Source organism: Gopherus flavomarginatus, chromosome 12 (genome assembly GCF_025201925.1).
Source record: "Gopherus flavomarginatus isolate rGopFla2 chromosome 12, rGopFla2.mat.asm, whole genome shotgun sequence".
NCBI classification, from domain to species: domain Eukaryota; kingdom Metazoa; phylum Chordata; order Testudines; family Testudinidae; genus Gopherus; species Gopherus flavomarginatus.
In genome coordinates this window covers 38,136,142-38,157,030 of record NC_066628.1, presented here as the reverse complement: position 1 = coordinate 38,157,030, position 20,889 = coordinate 38,136,142, and the positions used below count along the sequence as shown (strand labels likewise).

Sequence of the window (20,889 nt, the reverse complement as noted above, 5' to 3'; positions counted from 1 at the left end):
AAGGAATGTAAGCCATCATGCATCAGATCATGGGCTAGCCCTGGCTGACAGGATACAGAGTAGGTGGAGCACAAGAGTGATCAGAGATGACCCTTCCACCATTCCTGTCTGAACTCCTGTGGAATGGTTCTTTATTTACAATCCCCATATGTTTGTTTATTTACACACATAGTTTAAACTATTGCTATAACAGATGAAAGCATTTCAAAGGAAAGATCAGGCATGCTGTACCAGTAGTAGATTGAGGCAAGATACAAATGAGAATATTGAAATAAAACCCACACAGGAAACACTGCTTCAAAACTTTTATATTATTTACTTTTAAGCAACAGTCCAGCTTTGTGAAGTTACAACACACATTTTAAAAGGATGAGATTTTCACCTCATGGTCAAGCACCAGCATGATCATGCACAGCATTGAGTCATTTATAATAAAATGCCCTTGTAATTTTTGCTTGAACAACTACTCTTGTATGATCCACACCTCATTCCACCTTCACCAGCTTAAGGTTCGGCTGTACACCCAAATCCCTCCCCAATATTAGGACAGGAGTCTCAGCCCTAAATATGTCACATGCCCCATTTCATAATGGTCCAACTCTAAGATACTCCTTGTTAAAGGCAGCATGGCATACACTAGATCACACTTCTGTACTGTTCTGAGACATTTACCACATGGAAGTCAATTAAGTTTTGGATAACCAACAGTTGTGTGCGATGAAGGGGACTGCTCTCATTGATTGTTTGCTGGCCTGGTCAACTAGAATTCTAAACTCTTGTAAAGCTGACTATATAAGAGGTTCTAAAAATCTCCATACAAAAACCCTCTAAGCACACTTAGAACCAATCTAGTCTCCTCTGAAATACATCACCATCCCTCAACACTTTCCCTCATGTTTACTACTAGAAAACACTGTCATTTCCAGTAGATCCAGGGGAGACCACACAGAAATGGAAAAAACTTGTTTTAAAAAAAAAATGGCAGTACATAAAGTGCTTCTTTTTAATGAAAGAAATTCGAGATGTACAGTCAGGCTCAAGTTGTGCAGTTCACAAGCATGGGGGGAAAATAAACAGACACGAGTTCAAAACAGTCAGAAAGGAATAGGTTTAACCGAGGACTAGGCTGGACTTTCCACCAGGTGGATTTCTCCTGGATGGTGCAGGTACTGGTGCTACTGGGCTAGGAACAGGTGCAGCAGGCAGGGTTTTTTCTTCACTCTGGCATGGAGCAGCTTCTACATCAGCCTCAATGTTTTCTAGAAGAAAAGATTTTAGGGTGTTTGATATGAAAAAGTAGTAAGGGAAATCTCCGGCTCTCTCAGGTAGTCCCCTCTCCCCCAAGTTCTGCTTCAATATCTGCTGGCAAGACAGCATTAACTTTTTGGTGAGTAACATATGTTTCCTCAAGGGACTATCACATCTTACACTTGGCTATAGTCATTTAGGGACCAATTTACTTCAATTGCCATCAAAACTGCACTTGCCAGCAATTCATGGCAAAGAGTAACTATAATTAGTATGATCATGCATAGGTGCAGCACCCCTGGCTTGAAGTGGATTCCATCAGATATGGGGTTTACAGTTTAGTTCAGTGAATCCCAGCACCAACTCAACCCCTGTGGTCATGCATGTTATGGATCATCAAACCTGTTAATGGCTCCTAGTGAAGAGTCTCAGCATGTGTTGAATACTAAGCCACTACAATGCAGGTCTGAATAGGAGTTCTGCATTTAACAGTTTTAAATGCTACATTCACAGCATAATACACAAACTGGAGGCACAGAATCTAGGCTGAGTGAGATAAAATGCCTAATCTCTTCCCAAACCTCTGTGGTCTTTGTTTACAGTTTGTCTGCAAGCCTTCAATAGATTCACATTAAAGTGTGTGGGCCTGCTTGAAGCTTACATCTCTTAAAGAGTGCACCATTTCATCTAGTTCTAATGCTGTTAAAAGACCCTAAACAAGAACATGCCCACACATGCAGGAACTGCACATGTAGTACATTCATTAAAATTTTGCTTGCTAGGGATTCAACTCTATTGAGTTTTCTATTAATTACAGTCAGTTATCCAGCTTGTCTCATTCATAGCCATTGACATTTCTGGGAAAAGACTTAGGCCTTGGCTACACTCACACTTTACAGCACTACAACTGGGGTGTGAAAAAACACCCCCTATAGCGCTGCAAGATACAGCGCTGTAAAGCATCAGTGTAATCAGGGCAGCAGCACTGGGAGCACCCGTAAGGGATGTGGTTTACATGCAGCGCTGGGAGAGCTCTCTCCCAGCGCTGCCGCTCTGACTACACTCACACTTCGCAGCGCTGCCGGGGCAGCGCTTTGAAATTCCAAATGTAGCCATACCCTTAATTATGTGAATCTTGTGCAAGGAGGGAGGCACCTAGATTAGCTTCTGCTGCAGCTTGTGACAGCTTCCATAGAGTTGTCCCAGAACAGCAGACCCTCTGCTTTCTTAGGACAATCCAGGTAGTTAATCTGCTATTTGTGGGAAAATTTATTGGAATTTCAGGGGAAGGATGTCATGTTTGCTCAAAATCCAACCTGTGTGTGCTGTAAAGTTCAAGAAAAAGCTAACAGAAAATGCACCCCTCCCCAATTCTCAGCTATTCAGACGTCTAGTCTTGATTACTTGTTTATTTCAGAATTTTTGGAAGTAGGAAGAGGATTGTGGGCTTTGCTGTAACTGAACAGAATAGATCAAGGTTCAGTGGCAATAAGCAGTGGTAGCAAACATACCACACCCTATTCCTTTTGGCAAGTCAATCAAGTCTTGTTTTGATGAAAGATTCCTGCTGGACAAAGTTTATTATTCAAGTCTGTAGACTAAATGAAAAGGTATTTGATCTGCAAACTTTAATCAAGAACACAGCTTTGAGCAGGTCATTTTAAACATCTTGAAACAAACTTCACCTATGTGAGACCAAGGGAAGAGAATTAATTCTTATGTTGATGCATCAGAAATACATACAAAGTCCCAATGATCCAGCAAAGAGATTAAGTTTCTCTTATATAGTAAAATCTGCAGTAACTAGGCAGGATTAGAAATTGACTGGATAAATGGATCCTACACTTTACAGGATTCTGCAGAATTACAGGTTATATCCATATTCCTTTGAAGCAACAGAAGCTTGAAACAGAAAAGCCACTGTTTCAGACCAATGCACTACATACAATAGTATGTACAGGTAAGTCAAGTGCTGTTTATTGCAATGGTGTTCTCAAGCTTTTCCAGTCTTGATCATCTCTTACATACAGCCTCATCAACACCCCTATGGCAGCTGGAGCCACTGCTTGTGGATAAGTGGTTTACACTGATGTATCAGCTGGAAGTGAGTTCCAGCAGCTCTCCAGGTCACTGATAAGCCATGGCTCCAAACTGGTCGAAGTAGACACTGACAGTTTCGTCCTGACATTGCCAGAAAATAGCCCTAGTTAAAATACTTAAAAGACAAATTTATTTGAAAGAGCAAATCTGGATGTTAAAGTGGAGACAATCAAGAATATAATGATTTACTACCAGAGCCATTGGCTCAGAGACTCATTTAAACCAGGCAGCAGACTTCAAAATTCTATGGAAGCCTCAGGCTGACACCATCCTTAACTCATGCACACCAACCTGCCAGCCTACTCAGCAGAACTGAGAAATATTATGGCACAGACTGCTGATTCATACTGAGAACTAAGTGACCAGTAAATGAATCCTATGAACCCAGTTCTGGGAGCCATAATGCAGACAGATTATACCCTTCTGAAAACATGTTTTTCCTTGAGGACCCAATGAGATTTTATCCTGAAGATGATCACATGCACACAATGTAAAACCAGGGTCTACTCATTGTAAGCAAAAACTTAAGATTTACTAAGCACTCAAAGCAACATTGTTCATCATAAAGCAGCTTGTCTTAATTCAGAAGAGTGAACAGAATTGTTCTGGGATGGGGATGGACTAGATTTGAATATGATCCATTTTAGAGAGTATCCTTTGAGAAGACACTTACCCTGTAGCACCACCCCAAACTGAGATGGTGAACTTTAAATGCAGAAAGCTTTCCCCTTCAGATGTGTCTAAAACTCCCTCCTCTGTGAACCATTCAGAAACCAAAGAGATTATACAATAAATATCAGAACAAGAGTGGAAATGTGAGCGACATGGAACATTCACCTACATGACTGATGTAACATTTCACATGATAGGAATATCAAGAGATTGTGAGATAGTTCAGTGACAGTGCTGTGCAGTTCTGACCATACTCTATTTGCCTGGGGGTATCCACCGCAGATTAAGGGGGCGGGGATGAAGAGGAGAAATGGAGTGATTTGCCAGAGTTCACAAGGGATTTTTCACTCAGGAGGTGCCTTCCTAGCATTTCTGCTCTTGCTTTGGAGAGAGAGTGGAAGAATCTCTACAACTCATGTCAATTACATTAGGTTTAAGTCTAAGTGGTTTGCTTGCGGCTGGTCAGAATAAGCTGAAGACAACAATTTATTAAACCAAAACACTTTCCAGTAATGTTGTGTCAGGAAAACCAGCTCCAGTTCACTTGCTGCTTAAATGGCCATTTACTTCACTGACGTGGCCATCTACAAGCAGCGAACCAAGAAGTGAGAAATAGATTGACTGACTATCCAGTGCAGTTGGAAGCAACTATTCTAGTAGTCCTGGAGTTTCAGTTATAAGCAGAGCTACAACATTAATATTTTGTACCAGTCAAATTTGCTGCTAGTAATGGTGTTGGCAAAATAGAGTGAAAGTTCATTCCTAAAGCATTGAAACTCATGCTCTTGCCTCAATAATTCCTAATCCTGGTCTCAGAGCCCAGCACTGCAATGCTAATTAAGCCACATTAGTAATAGCTCACAGGAAAACATTAAGGAAAGCTGCATAGTTGAGTCAGGGGCATTAGATACTCTTTCCACACCAACACTTGCTGTTTGGCTACCAAATGTCAAGCCCAGCCCATAGCTGCTACTTAAGAAGGAGGAAAGGTTTTTCTCCTAAAACCTTTAAGGGGAAGTTCTTTCAGGAAATGTAACTGTTAACAGCTTTGCTGATCTTCATCCTGAAGCTAAAGCTTACAGGTGTGGAAAGTAGCACTGAGGGAAGTACTGGGGTCAAAAGAAATGAATAGTTGTTCTAATCAGGAAATGGGCTATTTCTAGTGTAAATTTAAGAAGGTGGGAAAGGCATCACACTTCACCTAGACCCTGGAGGAAAAGACTATTTGTGACTGAAGGTATGAATGTTTTCCATATTTACATGGATTCTTTTGCTAATAAACTCCTGCTCAGCAAATAAAAGAGGAGTTAAGAATCACTTTATGACTATACTTGTCCTTGTGTCTCCCTGCCAATTTGTTGTTTTCCAGCAATCATTTCTATTTTTAAAGAAATCTGTTGGTGTGAAAGGACCACATGGAAATGGAAACTATCTATACTGGTAGAACTGTGAAAATTACCAAGTGCCATCCAATACACAAAATTCAAAATACAGAAAAAAAAACTTGTCGGGTTATAGAGAACACTTATTACAAGTATTATTTAATTTGATGGTAAACATTTTGTCCTACAAGGAAAGGCAAATTATTTCTGACTTGAGTACCATTAGGTTTGCCCAATCCTGAAGAGGTTTTAGCTAGATCTACTTGGTCACTGAGGAACTAAGACAGATTCAAGCTGCCAGTGCCCCTAATGACAGACCACAAGGCTTTCAGTGACCTCCAGATGGAGAAAAGGCACTGTACATCAGCTTCTCAGGATGAAGCATACCCTCAGTGCATGAATAGCAAGGCTATTCAGATGATAGTCCAATAAAGTTGAGTGCTAGACCAAGAGAAAAACCATTAGCTTAATGAGTTTGGAATCAGCTTAAAAATGTCATGAATACACATGAAACAAGAGCAAACCTAGGGTTTCCAAGAGGCTTGTCAAAAGATTACATGAATATTAATAGCACTTTCATTTATAATCAAATACCAGTTCCACTTAACAGTCACTCTCCTCAAGGGCCACAATTAAGAGCCTTAACGGGCACAGGGTAGACACCATTGCCTTAAGGAATCACATACAAATCCCTATTGTTATTGAATATCCATTTGGCTTAGTGAAGAAAGCTCGGCTTTGACGAAAATATGAACCTTATGAGTGCTCTGGAAGTCCCTTCTGGAAGCAGGTAACTGACTCATGTTCAAGTGTGACTCTTTAACATGTTCAATTTCAAGTGTGCAAATCCTGTCTGACCAGGAGTGTTAGGAACTGTTTATTCATTCTGGATCAGAGTTGCAAGTGCCACATTTTGCAGATAGTCAATGACTATTGACCAGATGGATTTTGCTTCTTGTGATTGCCGCCGACTTGGGACACACTGGCAATTACCTTCACTCTGAGACAAAGTCTATCCATTTATTGGGCACTTGGCACAACAGCTAAAAGACCATTTTTTGCCTGTAAATGGATAAATAGCTACAAAGATCAGCAAGACTTAGTCACTTTTCATCTCACTTTATTTTGAATTTACTCTAAACAAAACTCAACCCACAACTTAATATTTACATGGTGTCTGAACTCAGTATCTTTGAAGTGTCAGCAAAACGTTCAGAAACTAAAGTCACTTACAAAGCTTCATCTACATGGCTTTTAAAATCCTAGTAGTAATGATCCATTGTGGCATCCCCGATACACCTCTACCTCAATATAATGCGACCCGATATAACAAATTCAGATGTAATGCGGTAAAGCAGTGCTTGCGCGGGGAGGGGTGCGCACTGGTAGATCAAAGCAAGTTCGATATAACACGGTTTCACCTATAACACAGTAAGATTTTTTGGCTCCCAAGGACAGCGTTATAGTGAGGTAGAGGTGTAATTAAGGGTGCTAATAATGATTCTTAGAAAAATTCATAACTCCCATAGTCACACATTAAGATTTATTTGATTTAGGTTAAATAAAATGCAGGTATTAAAATTAAAATGGTACAGGGCAGCAGTTAATACATCTAGGGATTGTCCCTCCCCCAGCTCCATTTCCCTTGTAACATGGGTTTCAAGTTAATCCGTTAGTCCCAACTGCAGACTTCTTGGCACTAACTGTACTGTTGGCAAAGGAACAGGCTGTGACCCCAAATTCACTGAGTTAAAAACAAAAACAGAGGCATTCTACAATTAGACTCCATCTAAATCTAACCAAATATTGGAAATATTAAAGTCACCACCCTTTTGAAGGATCTAAGAGAACCACAGGCTGGATTATATTCAATATCTCCTTCCAATACCTCAAATACACCAGAACTTCATTTGTTCCTGAAAGACTTCTTACAGGTTAGACACCAGAAAGGGAGAGTTACTCACCAAAAGTTTCACTGCTTTCCACATCCTAGAAGAGAGAACACACATTATTTCCTGTCCTTTGCAATGCATTTTCAATATTAGATACAGTGTGCAGCACTGAATGCCAGGCCCCACGTAGCAATGACTGATAAACAAAGCTAATCTAGCATGCTTCTCTATGCCTAGAAGAGCCCTCTGAGTTGTGGGAATGCAGAAACAGGAAGCAATCTTGGGATTCTGGATTTTCCAGATCAGATGTCAAGGTGGCACTGTGCATAATGCATGTATTCTGCTGATCAGAAGAAACATTGAGAGTCACACCTATGGAGGTGGTATATTCAACCAAATTTCTACAATGACATTTTGCCAGCTGATCAGACAAACAAATCAGACATGTCTATATTTAAAAACACAGATATGTCCATTTATAAGAGCACAGTGGTAAGAACTGAATGGGCATAGACCAGGGGTGGGCAAATTTTTTGGCCCGAGGGCCACATCGGGGTTGTAAAACTGTATGGAGGGTCAGGTAGGAAAGGCTGTGCCTCCCCAAACAGCCTGGCGTCCCGCTGCCCCCATCTAACCCCTCCCCACTTCCCACCTCCAACTGCCCCCCTTAGAACCGCTCCCAACCCCCCCTACTCCTTGTCCCCCAACTGCCACCCCCCCGGGATCCCACCCCCTATCCAACCCCATCCCGCTCCCTGACTGCCCCAACCCCTATCCACACCCTTGACAGGCCCCCTGGGACTCCTACACTTATCCAACCCCCCCCCTTCCTGTCCCCTGACCACCCCCCCTCGAACCTCCACCCCATCCAACCGCCCCCTGCTCTGTCCCCTGAGTGCCCCCTGGGACCCCCTACCCCAACCCCCCCACTCCCCATCCCCTCACCATGCTGCTCAGAGCAGTATGTCTGGCAGCTGCGCCGCCTGGCCAGAGCCAGAGACGGGAGTGCGCAGCCCCATCACCCAGACCGCTGCCCGTGCGGTGGCATGGCTGCAGGGGAGGGGCTGGGGGTTAGTCTCCTCGGCCAGGAGCTCAAGGGCTGGGCAGGATGGTCCCCGGGGCCAGATGTGGCCCATGGGCTGTAGTTTGCTCACCTCTGGCATAAATGCTACTCTAACTCTAGAGGCCAGAATTACAATGACATGGAGAACTTGTCTTGTGCCCATACGTGCAAGAACCAAATGACTAGAGCACTAATCCAATACTATTTATCCAGCATCTTTCATTAGAAAGCGTTCACTTTGATAACTTTACATGAGCTACATTTTAATATATTGTAAGTAATTATTTTCAGTTTGTCCCTCTTCTGCTCTAGGAAGCTCACACACACACAGACCCCCCTGACACTGGCTCTCTCAAAGGTGGCTCACCTTCCACTCAGTTCCAATTACATTTTCTGTAACAGCATTGAAAAATTTCCTTACTTAAGCAGATAGATAGTTTAACACCAGGTTGGGGCCAAAAACAAAACTGGTGCTGGCAATCGATACAGTACTAGGTCATTTCCCTGATGCAGATCAGCCCTTTAACAGTGAGCTAATGAATCTTAACAGAATTGTGCCCCTGTTGCTCAGGTGTAAGCTGACACAGCTCCATTGACGTCAATAGAATTACATGAGGCAGGCTGAAACATGTATATGTACCTCTTAAATTCTTGACTGGACTACACTATACTAGTTTAAACCGTTTGCAGATACAGCTACTGTGCAACTGAAGCATTCTGTGGGATAGGAATTACGTTCACAAAGTCAACCTCTGCAGGCTACAGAATATGTAATACAATTAAACAGTTAATAGAATTAGACCAAACAGCTTACTTTGGTTTTCTGCTGCAACCACCAGCCGCTATGTTCCAATTTAGCAAACAAGACATTTCCTACACTCAAGACTTGTTGTGGATCAAAAAAAGTCAACTTTAATCTGTCTTTGTGACTTAGATGCCATTTAAATATGAGTCACAATAACAGTAGGTCTCCAGACACTTATCTGTTGTCCTATCATCACACCTGGGGGCTATACCTTGCCCAGTTTATCTTTTCTTGAAAATTGCTGAATTTTAGCTTGGGAGAGGACTAGTTTTTAGAATTTAATCACAGATGTGAAGTCTGCTTTAGCCTCCCCAATTTTGCTATGTGCAGAGAAGCTACTACTCTTATCTTATTTCTCCAGGATTTGGAGCCACATACCAAGCAAAAACCTGTGTTAATAGCATGGTTCTTTGTCTCCCCCCAAGAAGCTAGACCACGTACAGAGGCTAATGCATCTGCTGCCCCCTGTAGATGACAGCCAGGGAACTCATTACACAAGCATCCAGGCTACTTGTTTTACACTCCAGCACGGCAGCTGGCATCCCCAATACACACACACACACACACACACACACACACACACACACACACACACACCACACACACACAGCAGCTTGAACTTTACAAGCAAATGCTGGTAATGATATTGAACTTGTGGCTAAGGCACAGGATTTCCTCACCATTACCAGATTTTTGCAATGGGACAAGCCAGAAAATTTTACTGAACATCCACTTTAAAAATGTATAACTCAGTGTTTAGTTTGATTGCCCACAGCATGTTAGAAGTCCAGGGAGATTTCACACTTTCTCCAAGTAGAAAGTAAGAGGCCACAATAAAGCCACCTACCTGCCTTTAGGCTCTTTTCCTACCATACAATCTTACTAGCAGTGGTTAAGCAGCCACAAACACAGCAAAAGATTTTGATAGTCACTGACCTTTGGATCTACAAAGTCCCCACAGTTTGCATCAGAAGCGTTTATTCTTTGTGGTCCAGATGGTTCAGAATCTTCTCTGACACCTTTGGGCATGACCCCTGAAAGCAGAAGTTTGTCTTAGTTAGAATGTAAAGTCAGCCTACAAGAAAGCAGACTGGCAGTGTTATCCAAAGCTTTATTTCTGATGAACCAGCAAAATCCTAGCAGGCCAAGATTTCATCCTAGGCATCTAGGCTTTTCACTGCCATATTAAAATGGCTCACAAACATTAGTGAATCTATTCTCACACAGTCTCAGCACTGAGGGAGAAGTACTACTGTTTCTGATTTACAGAGAGAAACTAAGGTCCAAGGTCACACAGAAAATGTGTGGCAGAGATGGGAAATTAGTCCCCACTGCTCAAATCCCAGTCCAGTGCCTTAACTATTAAACCATCTTTTTCCTCTGTACTATGAAGTCATCAGCTGCATCCACTACAGGATGCTAATGATTCTGCTCCACATTTCAAGGGGTCACTCTCAGCCTTTTCCATAAAGCACTACAAAATTAGAATAGTCGCTAGACACTAGAAGAGACACTGAAACCAGAGGGAAGCTTTACCTGTTGAGCCAGCCCTAGAAATTGGATTCTCTTCAGGAAGACCAAAAATATTGGATGCCATTTTGTTCCTTCGCACGGGCTGCTCTTTTGGCAAATCAAAGCTCAAGTTGAAATTGGAACCTCCACCTGGAGGGCGCAGTACCCTGGAGAAATAAGATTGTCACATAATCTATTTCAAGAATTTTACCACCAGTGTTAATGAAGTATTATACAAAAGGTAGTTGGGTAAGCAAAGGGATTGATGTCTCTGGGAACTGTAATATAATAGAATCACATGGGTTAACAATGGGTTACATTCGGCCCAGTTTCATATAGTGTTCTGAAGCTACTCATAAGGCAATCAGATTTCACAATCAATTCATAAATAACACTGACCAGCACTGTACTTGTTGGCACTCAGAAGCCAAGCACTAGATGGGCACCAAGAATGGGTTACACTTGTAATTCACTCCTGGACCTACAACATACTTCAGGACAGTACAAAGACATTTGTTCTGTCACTGACATTCATATTTTTGGCAGCTAATCGGAGGACTGTAGAGAGACTGTACAATTCACAACACTAAATATTAAAGACAGCCAAACAAGGAAAAAAAAAAAAAGAACAGACAGTTCCATTTATCCTTGTGTCCCGGGATCAATGAAAGAGGCTACACTTTTCAAACTCAGAGCCAAAAAAGCCTTCTATTTATCACAGAGTCCAATCTTTCAACTACTAAACAGCCAAATTCATTAGAACACCCTTTCAAGATTAATCTTGAAATGAGCAATGTGGCGAAGACCAACATTTGGCTCATGAACCACTGTACTATTTGTACCACTGATCATGTCTAGATTCCAGACTCTTCTATTTGGAACTGTTCCAATATTTTTAAAACCCAAACATGCAGCAAGTTCCTGAATTAAGAGATGAGCCAAAACGCTTTGAAGTAAAAATTGCTTGAGTACCATCTGTATTGAGCAGGGATTATGAAGGGGCAGAGTTTAGCTGCAGAGCAAAAAAGTCCTGGCATGTCTATAGAGCTCCAAAAAAAGCATAAATCTAGCAGTGAGATCTTGATCAGGAAGTCTCATGAAGAAGCCTGTTTGGTACCTCCTCCTGAAAGTCAAGAAGTGAAAGCAAGAAAGCTCAACACTTATGGCTGAAGGAATTCAAAGCTTGTTTTCTTCAGCATAGCATCCCTTTAGCTCAAATGTAACAGCTGAGAAAAAACAAAGAAATCTCAGATTACCACCACTTATGAGGCTAGATGAGAAACATGAACAGGCTCAGCCAAAGTTCAAAATACTGACAAAGTTGTCAATTCAGATTATCAAATGAAGTTGCTTTCATATAAAGTTCAGATTCAAGTTATGAAAAATGAGACAGTCCTATGATTCTATAATAGCGAAGTGGACAGCATCCCAATCCTTTTTAGTGCAGTTTCCCAAACTATTGATCCTTAACACACACTTCATAGTAGAAAGATCTGTAGAGTCTCACTATGCAAAAATTCAAACACAAATACAGCAGAGCTGGCATAGTGAGCCTGACTCATATGGATGACCACTGCCAGGAATTAATTCTCATCTTTCCAGACTTTAAGCTTACTATACTAAAGGCAGAACACAAGACATCAATCACTTCTTTACCCTGCTAACCTCAAATGCAGCATAATAGCAAGCAACACAACAACAACTATATAGGTGTGAATTCATTTGTTTAAATATCCTAGAACTGAACTGAGTTTTTAAAACTTATTTGTAAGAAATCTTTAGAGGGGAATACTTAATTGCACTGCTCCTTAGCGTATGGTGGGGATTCTGTACAGAATCCTATTCTCCCCTACAAACTGAACATACAGTAGGGGAATCCAGACTACCGAGTAGATTAAAAGTAACAGCTTTTAAGAATCCACATACACCTTTATGATTTCCTACTCCCCTTTTCTGAGGTATGTAGTTCAGTAGAACTGTTCAGATAGTCCATTAAAAATCATCTATTTAATCGACAGAAATTATGCTTCTAGGGAAAGTGTTCACATGTGAAAAAACTGTCTTCCAAGCCATCAGGCCACATTTATTAGTTCTTACAGCAGGATGTTCAAACAAGGGCTTGCAACCACAACCCACATCTCCCCCTACTTGACAGGGCAGTGACAATCATTTCTTCGGCAGACTGATGTCAGACAGACTTAAGACATCCTGGTGAATCAAGTAGAAATACAAAAGGGTAGCCAAGCAAACTGCTAAGTGTAGCTTCAACATAAGATCTGATATTCTAGTCAGTCACCCAGCTAAGGGTGAACTGAAAAGCTTTTTAGTCATCACCCAACTCTAGGATTTTGCATTTGCCTTGCAACAGCTGACAGCCACACTTTCAGAAAGGCACAGCTCTTTGCATGAAATCCAATGAAATGTGTTGCACGCTGAGAAAATCTCACCCCCATTAAGAACATGCTCTTGCAACAGAGAGAGACCTTTCAGTTCCCAAATCCTCAACAGGAAAGTTTTGCATGTTTAAAACAATGGCTTGCCAAAATACATCTGCCTCAGTTCCACCCTGCCCAGAAGAGCATGATTTATACACTGCCTAGTCTTACACAACAGGATTGAAATACATGAGTTCAGTTTAGTTTGAGAGAATTCTTAAATGCTATGCATTAAGTTGTTTTCTCATCTCTTTTTCTACCCCTTTTCTACAGCAGTCTCACAGCCCTTGTTTCCTGCACCCTCAAAATGGCTTCCTATGTGGGAACCCCCCCTCCAAGAATAGCCAATGCAACACTGCAGGTTTTGATCAGCGGAGATAGATGTTCAGTGAAGTAGCGCCTTCACTTTCCCCTAGCACTGGAGCATGCTTTTTGAGATCTAGCTGCCTGTAATCCATTTGAAATAACGGTGCACAATGAGCTTAACAATATAGACACCTTAAACCCTGGCAGGATCAAAGCTTCCATAAAGTTACAGCAATTGTCTCTGAACAGGAGGAGCCTCTTAGACGAATGCGTGATGAGTTACAAGTGAACCACTGCTTCCTGCTAAGGTTAACAGGTAGAGAGGCTACAGACAGAGACAATAGAGCCTGCTCCAGCCCCACCCAGTATGGGAAACCCTCCCGGGGCAGCTCAGCTAGAGTAAGGAACAAGATACTAATAGAGAAGCCAAGCGGCACAAGGGATTGCAGGGAGGACGGTGCCGGGGTTTTGGGAAGGGACTGAGAGGCGAATCCGGCTGCGTGGCTGGCAAGCCAGCTTCCTTCCTTTGTTCGGAGAGCAGCCACAGCCGCCCGGGGCGGGTCTGCCGCGATCCCAGCCCTGCTGCTGCTCATCCCCAGGCAACTGCGTCAGGGCTTCGCAGCGAGAAAAAGCGAATCCCACGGGTAGCACATGCCGGCGGGGTGCGGCCGCATCGCCGCCGCCAGCCAGCCCCGGGAGAGCAGTCAAAGCACCGCACGGCTGGACGGGAGCCCCCCACCCCAGGGACGGGGCTTTAAAGCGTCTTGCCTCCCCCTGAACCCCGGATACCCCCCCATCTTTCGGGAGAGGGAGACTCTCACCGTAACCCCAGGGAGGAGGATCCCTCAGCGCCCGGCCCCACCACCGCTGGCTCATTCTGACGGCCCGGCCACAGCTCTTCCCGGGCAAACGGTCCCAAAGGGCAGTCAGACCTGTCCCGCCCCCCCCCCCCCCGAATCCCGGACCCGCCCCGACCCCCCCCGAATCCCGGGCCCACCGCCCCCCTCCCCGGACCCGCCCCGACCCCCTCCCCGGATCCCGGGCCCACCGCCCCCCTCCCCGGACCCGCCCCGACCCCCTCCCCGGACCCCGGGCCCACCGCCCCCCTCCCCGGATCCCGGGCCCACCGCCCCCCTCCCCGGATCCCGGGCCCACCGCCCCCCTCCCCGGACCCGCCCCGACCCCCTCCCCGGATCCCGGGCCCACCGCCCCCCTCCCCGGACCCGCCCCGCCCCCCTCCCCGGATCCCGGGCCCACCGCCCCCCTCCCCGGACCCGCCCCGCCCCCCTCCCCGGATCCCGGGCCCACCGCCCCCCTCCCCGGACCCGCCCCGACCCCCTCCCCGGATCCCGGGCCCACCGCCCCCCTCCCCGGACCCGCCCCGACCCCCGAATCCCGGGCCCACTGACTCCCCGCCCCCGCACCGACCCCCGAATCCCGGGCGCACCGACCCCCCCGGACCCGCACCGACCCCCGAATCCCGGGCGCACCGACCCCCCCGGACCCGCACCGCCCCCCCCCATCACCAACCTTGAGCTATTCCTGCCGCTGGGGTCCACGCCCTTGTAGGTGGTCGTGGTGGTCATGGCGGGGAGAGACGAGCCAGAGGCCACCGAGATGAATTCCACTCCCCGCTGCTGGTGACAACTGCAGCCGCCACCGCCCCCTGCCCCAGCAGCCGGTTTTATACCCGCAAAAAGAGGCGCCCCCCTCCCTCCATCTCATTGGACGGTTCAAACCCGAGCCCATCCGCCGTTGGGCAAAGAGCCGCCACTCTGTGCTTTGTCCCGCCTCAGACTCTATTCTGAGTAGTAAAAGGCCGCCCTCTTTCCTGCTCCTAAACGGGATTGGTTGAGAAATACGTCTGCCTTTGGTGTCGGTGCCCCTTTGTTGCTGAATGGAAAGACTGGCTGTCACTCACTTTACTCGGTTCTGATTGGCTCAACTACAAAGGCCAGACAAATATCCGATCTCTCTCCACAGCTTTTCCCTTATGAGGGGGCAAAGTTGGAACAGTGGGATCCCCACACAGGGAGTGACTGGGCCTGGCCTAGCTGCACTACGGTGGGAGGTGTGGGGCACAAATTTAATCTTTAACCCAATCACCACCAAATGCCTCAAAACTGCTTTCATGGGGCTGCTGCTGTCTCAGAAGGTCACCACATCATGATCTCATGCCATGTCATGGCCTCCAAAGGTCATCTTCCTGTGACGCAATGTCCACCACTGCTAAACAATTATACCATCATGCCCACCTAAGACTGTCATCATGCTATAACAAAACAATGACACCCACTGCCTCAAAATGTCCTGCTGCAATGCAACGGTACCACCTCAAACTCTTATGATTAGGTACAACAAGATAGCACCACCTCAAAACCTGATCACTCCAGGATAATCATAGTGCAACCTCAAACATTAATACAAATAGACCTACAACAAGACTTCAACATGTAACATAAGAGTGATTTTGTGTTAAAATAGCCACATGATAATGCAGTGAAATGCTGCTATTTCAGAATCTCATTCTGTTGCAATACATTGGCACTGCATCAAACCAGATTCTGTTCTATCCTGTTCTTACACCATGCTCATCACCATAGTATCTGAGCACTTTCTAGCAGTGCATTAAGAAACATGACTAATATCTGTCATGTGTTTATTCTCTCATGACATCCCAAAGTACCAAGGGTGAATGGATATCCTGGAATGATCTTGCACCTGGTAATATGTTATTTGGAAAATGCAAATCCTAACTGGCTAGTTAGTGCTCCATCCTGGGTAAATAGCCTGCTATAGTTACATAGGTTAGAACTTTGTATCTGTCTAATCTCAATATATAGCATTTCTAACACACTTTCCATCCAAACATTTAAAACACTTCGTAAATATTAACTGATTAAACCTCCCAACACCCTTAGGGTGGAGATTAGGAGTATTAGCCCAGTTTTATAGATGGGGAAATGGGGACACAGAGGCTAAATGACTTGACAAAGGTCACAGTAACACAGAATGGAGATCAGAAGCCAAATTTCCAGTCCCCCTTGCTTCTCTGCTTCTCACCCCAAAATCATGTGCCCCACTCAACTACATGGCCTCCTTATCACTGTCCCTTATTCTTCCTAAAATAAAAAAAAAACAAAACACAAAACAAACAGTATGCATCTCTGGTCTGAATACACTGACTTTGGTGACTTAGTTACAGCAGAGATTAATCTGTCTGTAGTGGTGTGGCATCCACCTCTTGCAAGCACCCTTTCTGGTCAAGTGTGTCTGCGTTTCCCCCCCGCCCCCCAATTTCCTCTGCTCTCAGTGCCCCCCCCCCATCAGCTGCCACAGTCATCAGGCCAGCCTTCTGTGACTCAACCCTCCATCCAAGTCACATATTAGTTCATGTACAAAACTAATACTGTCCAACCTGGCCTATCTCAAAGTCTTACGTAATGTCCTGCAGCTCTTTCTAGGCTCAGTTCCTTCACAATCCAACAAGCCCTATCACTTTACCCCTCCGTTGGCAGTATCTCTGCAGCCCTCCCTAGTCCTCAGTCTGACCAGCAGGACCTATCTCAGTACCTGACTTAGTATGCTTATGCGCAAAGGTTCCTGTTCTGGGATGGAACAGTTACCCCCAGGGCTTCCTCCCAAGTACTTCAAAGGTTTGTTACAAGAAGGAGGGAGAAAAAAATTGTTCTCCTTAACTTCTGAGGGTACGACAAGAAGCAATGGGCTTAAATTGCAGCAAGGGCAGTTTAGATTGGACATTAGGAAAAACTTCCTAAGTGTCAGGGTAGTTAAGCACTAAATAGCTTAGGGAGGTGGTGGAATCTCCATCACTGGAGATTTTTTAGAGCAGGTTAAACAAACATCTGTCAGATGATCTAGGTAATACTTAGTTCTACCATGAGTGCAAGGAACTGGACTAGATGACCTCTTGAGATCCCTTCCAGTCCTACAAGTCTATGACTCTTCACCTAACCTTTAGGTCTTCTGGCCCTCCAGCTGGGTCAGTCTCAGTCCAGACCCCCTCTAGGGGTGAGGTAACAGTTCTAGGTTCAGTCCCTTCCCTGAGCCTGTCTAAAGTGTGTGCGTGCATGAAACCTAGGCCCACCCCCTACTCCAGGCCCCAACCCAGAAATCCTCTAAGTAGCAGCCACATCCCTTTAAATAACTGCCACTTCCCCACAGCCCTTATCTTTGTTGAGTTCCTGCAGCCACCCAGGAGCACCTTCCTTACATCCCTAGTTCCTACCACAGTACCTGCCTTGGCCCTTGCAGCTCCTACAGCCAGCCAGCTAAAAATCCCTGTTAGCACCTACAGCTATCCAGAACCATCTCTTGCTCCCTAAGTCCACAGCAGACTGAACTTATGCTGGTCCCACAACTCCTTTTATATAAGCCTGATGGGCCCTGATTGGCTACTCCCTGCAGCCTCTTTCCTGATTGGCTTCATCACACTCAGCGGCTCTAAGGAGCTTGGGGTTTCCTCTCCACTGACATTTTCTGGGATAAGGTGTAGCAGGGATGAGACCTCAGGGCCTAGTCCACCATGTCATGCTGTCCTACTGTAAATAAAACACAATAATAATTACATATAGAAAAGTATTAGATTAAAACATGATTCAATGTGGAAGTAATAAAAATTATTTTAAATTGTACTTTGTTTTATTGTTCCAGAATAGTCCATCACACCAGGGGAATACAGACATGTACGGAGAAGAGGCCACAATCTTGAATTCTATCTTAACAAAATCTCCCATTTTTATGTTCACTTTATATTTAAAATGTGAAGATCAAAAGATGACAATCTTCTTTTTAGCACTGAAAATGAGTAACAACTAGATGCTTAGAAATCTGCTAGTTTCTGATTGGTTGAAGCACAGAGAGTCAATTCTCTGGGCTAATCATAAAATATCTTTTCATGAATGGTGCAGTAATGGTCACAACATAATCAGCATCCATCAGACAAAATGACAGCACTTACATTACACTGACTAGGCCATATGAGTAATGAAGTGAAGTTTCTGGAAAAGAATATTTTGGCAAGACAAGTATCTGCTCTGAGCTTAGCTATCTTTTGCCAAGATGTTTATTTTATATCAGTATCTTAGCTTTGACTTTGTACATATTTTGCATCCTCAGAACATGCTATATTTTATTAGCATTACTTGATTTAATCAGCTTATTTACATGAAAGCCAACTTGAGAACACGCTATATGCCAGTACAATCTGATATAAAAGAGAGAGTCTTCTTGAGGTATCGCCTTGCCCCCTAGAAGTTATTAGCCATTCAACATGTTCCATTTCAGAACACTCAGACGTCAAGCACGTCATAATACTTTGTACTTCTAGAACCCCTTTCACGTGAACATCTCAAAGCATTTAACAAACATTAATCCACAAGCCACCTGTTAGGTGGATGGATAGTATCATCATCCCCATTTTGCAGATGGAGAAACTAAGGCACAGAAGTTAAGGCCAACATTTTCAAACTTGTGTGCCTAAAGATGGACACTTAAATCCATAATCAGAGGCCTGAATAAAACTGTATTAAGTACCCAAAGCTCCCATTGAAGTAAATGGGAGTTGGACCTCAAACTCAAACCACTTTTCATTAGGGTCCCTATATGTGGATTTAAATCTCTAATTTTAGGCACCCACGTTTGAAAAAGTTGGTATAGGTTATTTGCCCAAAGACAAGACTGCATCAGAACCCAGGAGTCCTGGTTCCTAGTGCCCTATTTTAACTCCTAGATTACACTTTTTTATTAAGACAACAGTTACGGAAAATAAGTCTTAGGGTGTCAAAAAATTGACATTGCATATTGTTTGGTGGGATAGCCATGATTTATGAAGGGACAGTAAAATTAAACTTTATCTTACTGAGGATCTAATGAGGAGTCTGTTGCATTAACATTTTTGTATTGAAGGTGGTCACGCAGTCCCTATTGTACGTCACTAGTATGCATTGCTTGTAACATTTCTATCTTTTATGGATCTATCAACTTCGTATCCTCATTAAGAAAACACATTTTGGGGCTAAACTACATGACAATCACTTTAAAATAAGTGGTATTTAGATGTTTGAGTGAAATCTCAAAATACCTAGTCCCTTGAAGATCCCAAATGTATCATACAGATGAAAGACTGCTGTCTGCACTAGGAAAAGCATCTGCTGACCAATCCTCTTTGCCTTTCTTCAAATGGGGTTGAAAACAGTTTGGCTGCTAGTGTAAACAGGAAAATCATTTGGATGGGGTCTGGACCTAGCAACCAAACCATTTTCATCTCTGACGCAGCTTTAACCAGTTTTTTTAAACAATGCTGAACATCTGTCCTGATCCACATTGGTAGTAAAGCCATGTCCACATGAACCTGTTCCTGACACCCATCATCAGCAATAGGTTATTTTCCTCACAAAGGCAGCACATTTAGACTGTGGGGAGCAGGACTCAACCGCAAAACCTTCAAGCTTTTTAGCAGCAGTGCTGGCAGTCTACAAAGGAAGCATCACTTAAGTCAAAAGTATACGAATGGCAAGAGCATACCAGGACAAAGGTCCTAAGGATGAGTTTGGGGACTTTAAAAGGATTTGGTATGCTACCTCTGCTATATTTTATATGTTGGAATGAATAAGCACCTTCTCTTGACAGTTTGCTAGACGAGTCGAAAGAAAAAAAAAATCTCTGAAGGATGTGTGGACAATAGTGGTTTTGGTTATCAAATCTTTTTAAGACAATAGGAGTTTGTACTCATAGTCATCTTCCGGTACTACTGAAGGCAGCTGTTTGAACAGACACTTTCAGGCAACATCAGCTGGAGAATGAGGTACTAGACACAAAGAAATTGAGGTTAACTGAATGGGCCTTTTTTTTAAATAACTGTTGAAATCCTTCTGCAAGAACTTAACATAAGATGAATAGAGGGATATTCTTAAAGCTACAGCACCTGACTCATTGCTACAGAGGATTATATTTTTCCTCCCTCTTTTGCACAGGAAAACATTTGTACATTGGGTATAAACCCATTTTAAAGGGTCTGGTTTCCTTGACAAACCACGCAACTCCTCTTGATATTGACAGGAAGTAAATGGGCAGGTTAATGACACATGAAGCACCATTGTACTTCTATATGAGGTTAAGTGATACCATATCACTTTTGAAAACATAGGGGTGCTCCCTGCCTGTTTTTTCACTCCTATCCCCTTAGGGAAGAAGGAACATGAACCAAAATGCAACTGGAAGTTTTCAGCCTAACTGTAGGCAGGAGAGATCAAGAAATGAAATGTAAGGAGACCTCATCCTCTATTTTAGAAACTGAAGCAAGTTCAAACTGATCTCTTCCAGATGAACAGAGAGCTTTTTCCAAAGAAAGTCTTGGCATGATACCATCCAACTGAAAGAATTTTAGAAACTTGGGGTGGGTTTTCAGAAATCTTGGGCTAGACAAGTCTTTCCTGCTGAAGTTGAATGGCAG

At 43.9% G+C, this 20,889-nt stretch overlaps 1 protein-coding gene across 1 annotated transcript; it reads right to left on the bottom strand.

Moving 5' to 3' along the window:
• Positions 1-296: 296 nt before the first annotated feature.
• JPT1 (Jupiter microtubule associated homolog 1) lies at positions 297-15,093 on the bottom strand. Its single transcript, XM_050921071.1, has 5 exons — positions 14,946-15,093; positions 10,699-10,841; positions 10,099-10,196; positions 7,367-7,391; positions 297-1,259 (listed from the first exon to the last, which is right to left on the bottom strand). The coding sequence occupies exons 1-5, from the start codon at positions 14,999-15,001 to the stop codon at positions 1,111-1,113; spliced, it is 471 nt and encodes a 156-aa protein (XP_050777028.1). The 5' UTR covers positions 15,002-15,093; the 3' UTR covers positions 297-1,110.
• Between the last annotated feature and the right edge of the window lie 5,796 nt (positions 15,094-20,889).

Bases quoted from the DNA above. Each gene is read 5' to 3' on its own strand.
- JPT1 (XM_050921071.1), bottom strand. From the start codon at position 15,001: ATGACCACCACGACCACCTACAAGGGCGTGGACCCCAGCGGCAGGAAT. The intron at 10,197-10,698 runs GTAAAGCTTCCC...TTCTGCTTTCAG, and splicing joins TTCTAGGGCTGGCTCAACAG to GGGTCATGCCCAAAGGTGTC. The intron at 1,260-7,366 runs GTGAGTAACTCT...CTTTTCTTCTAG, and splicing joins GGAAAGCAGTGAAACTTTTG to AAAACATTGAGGCTGATGTA.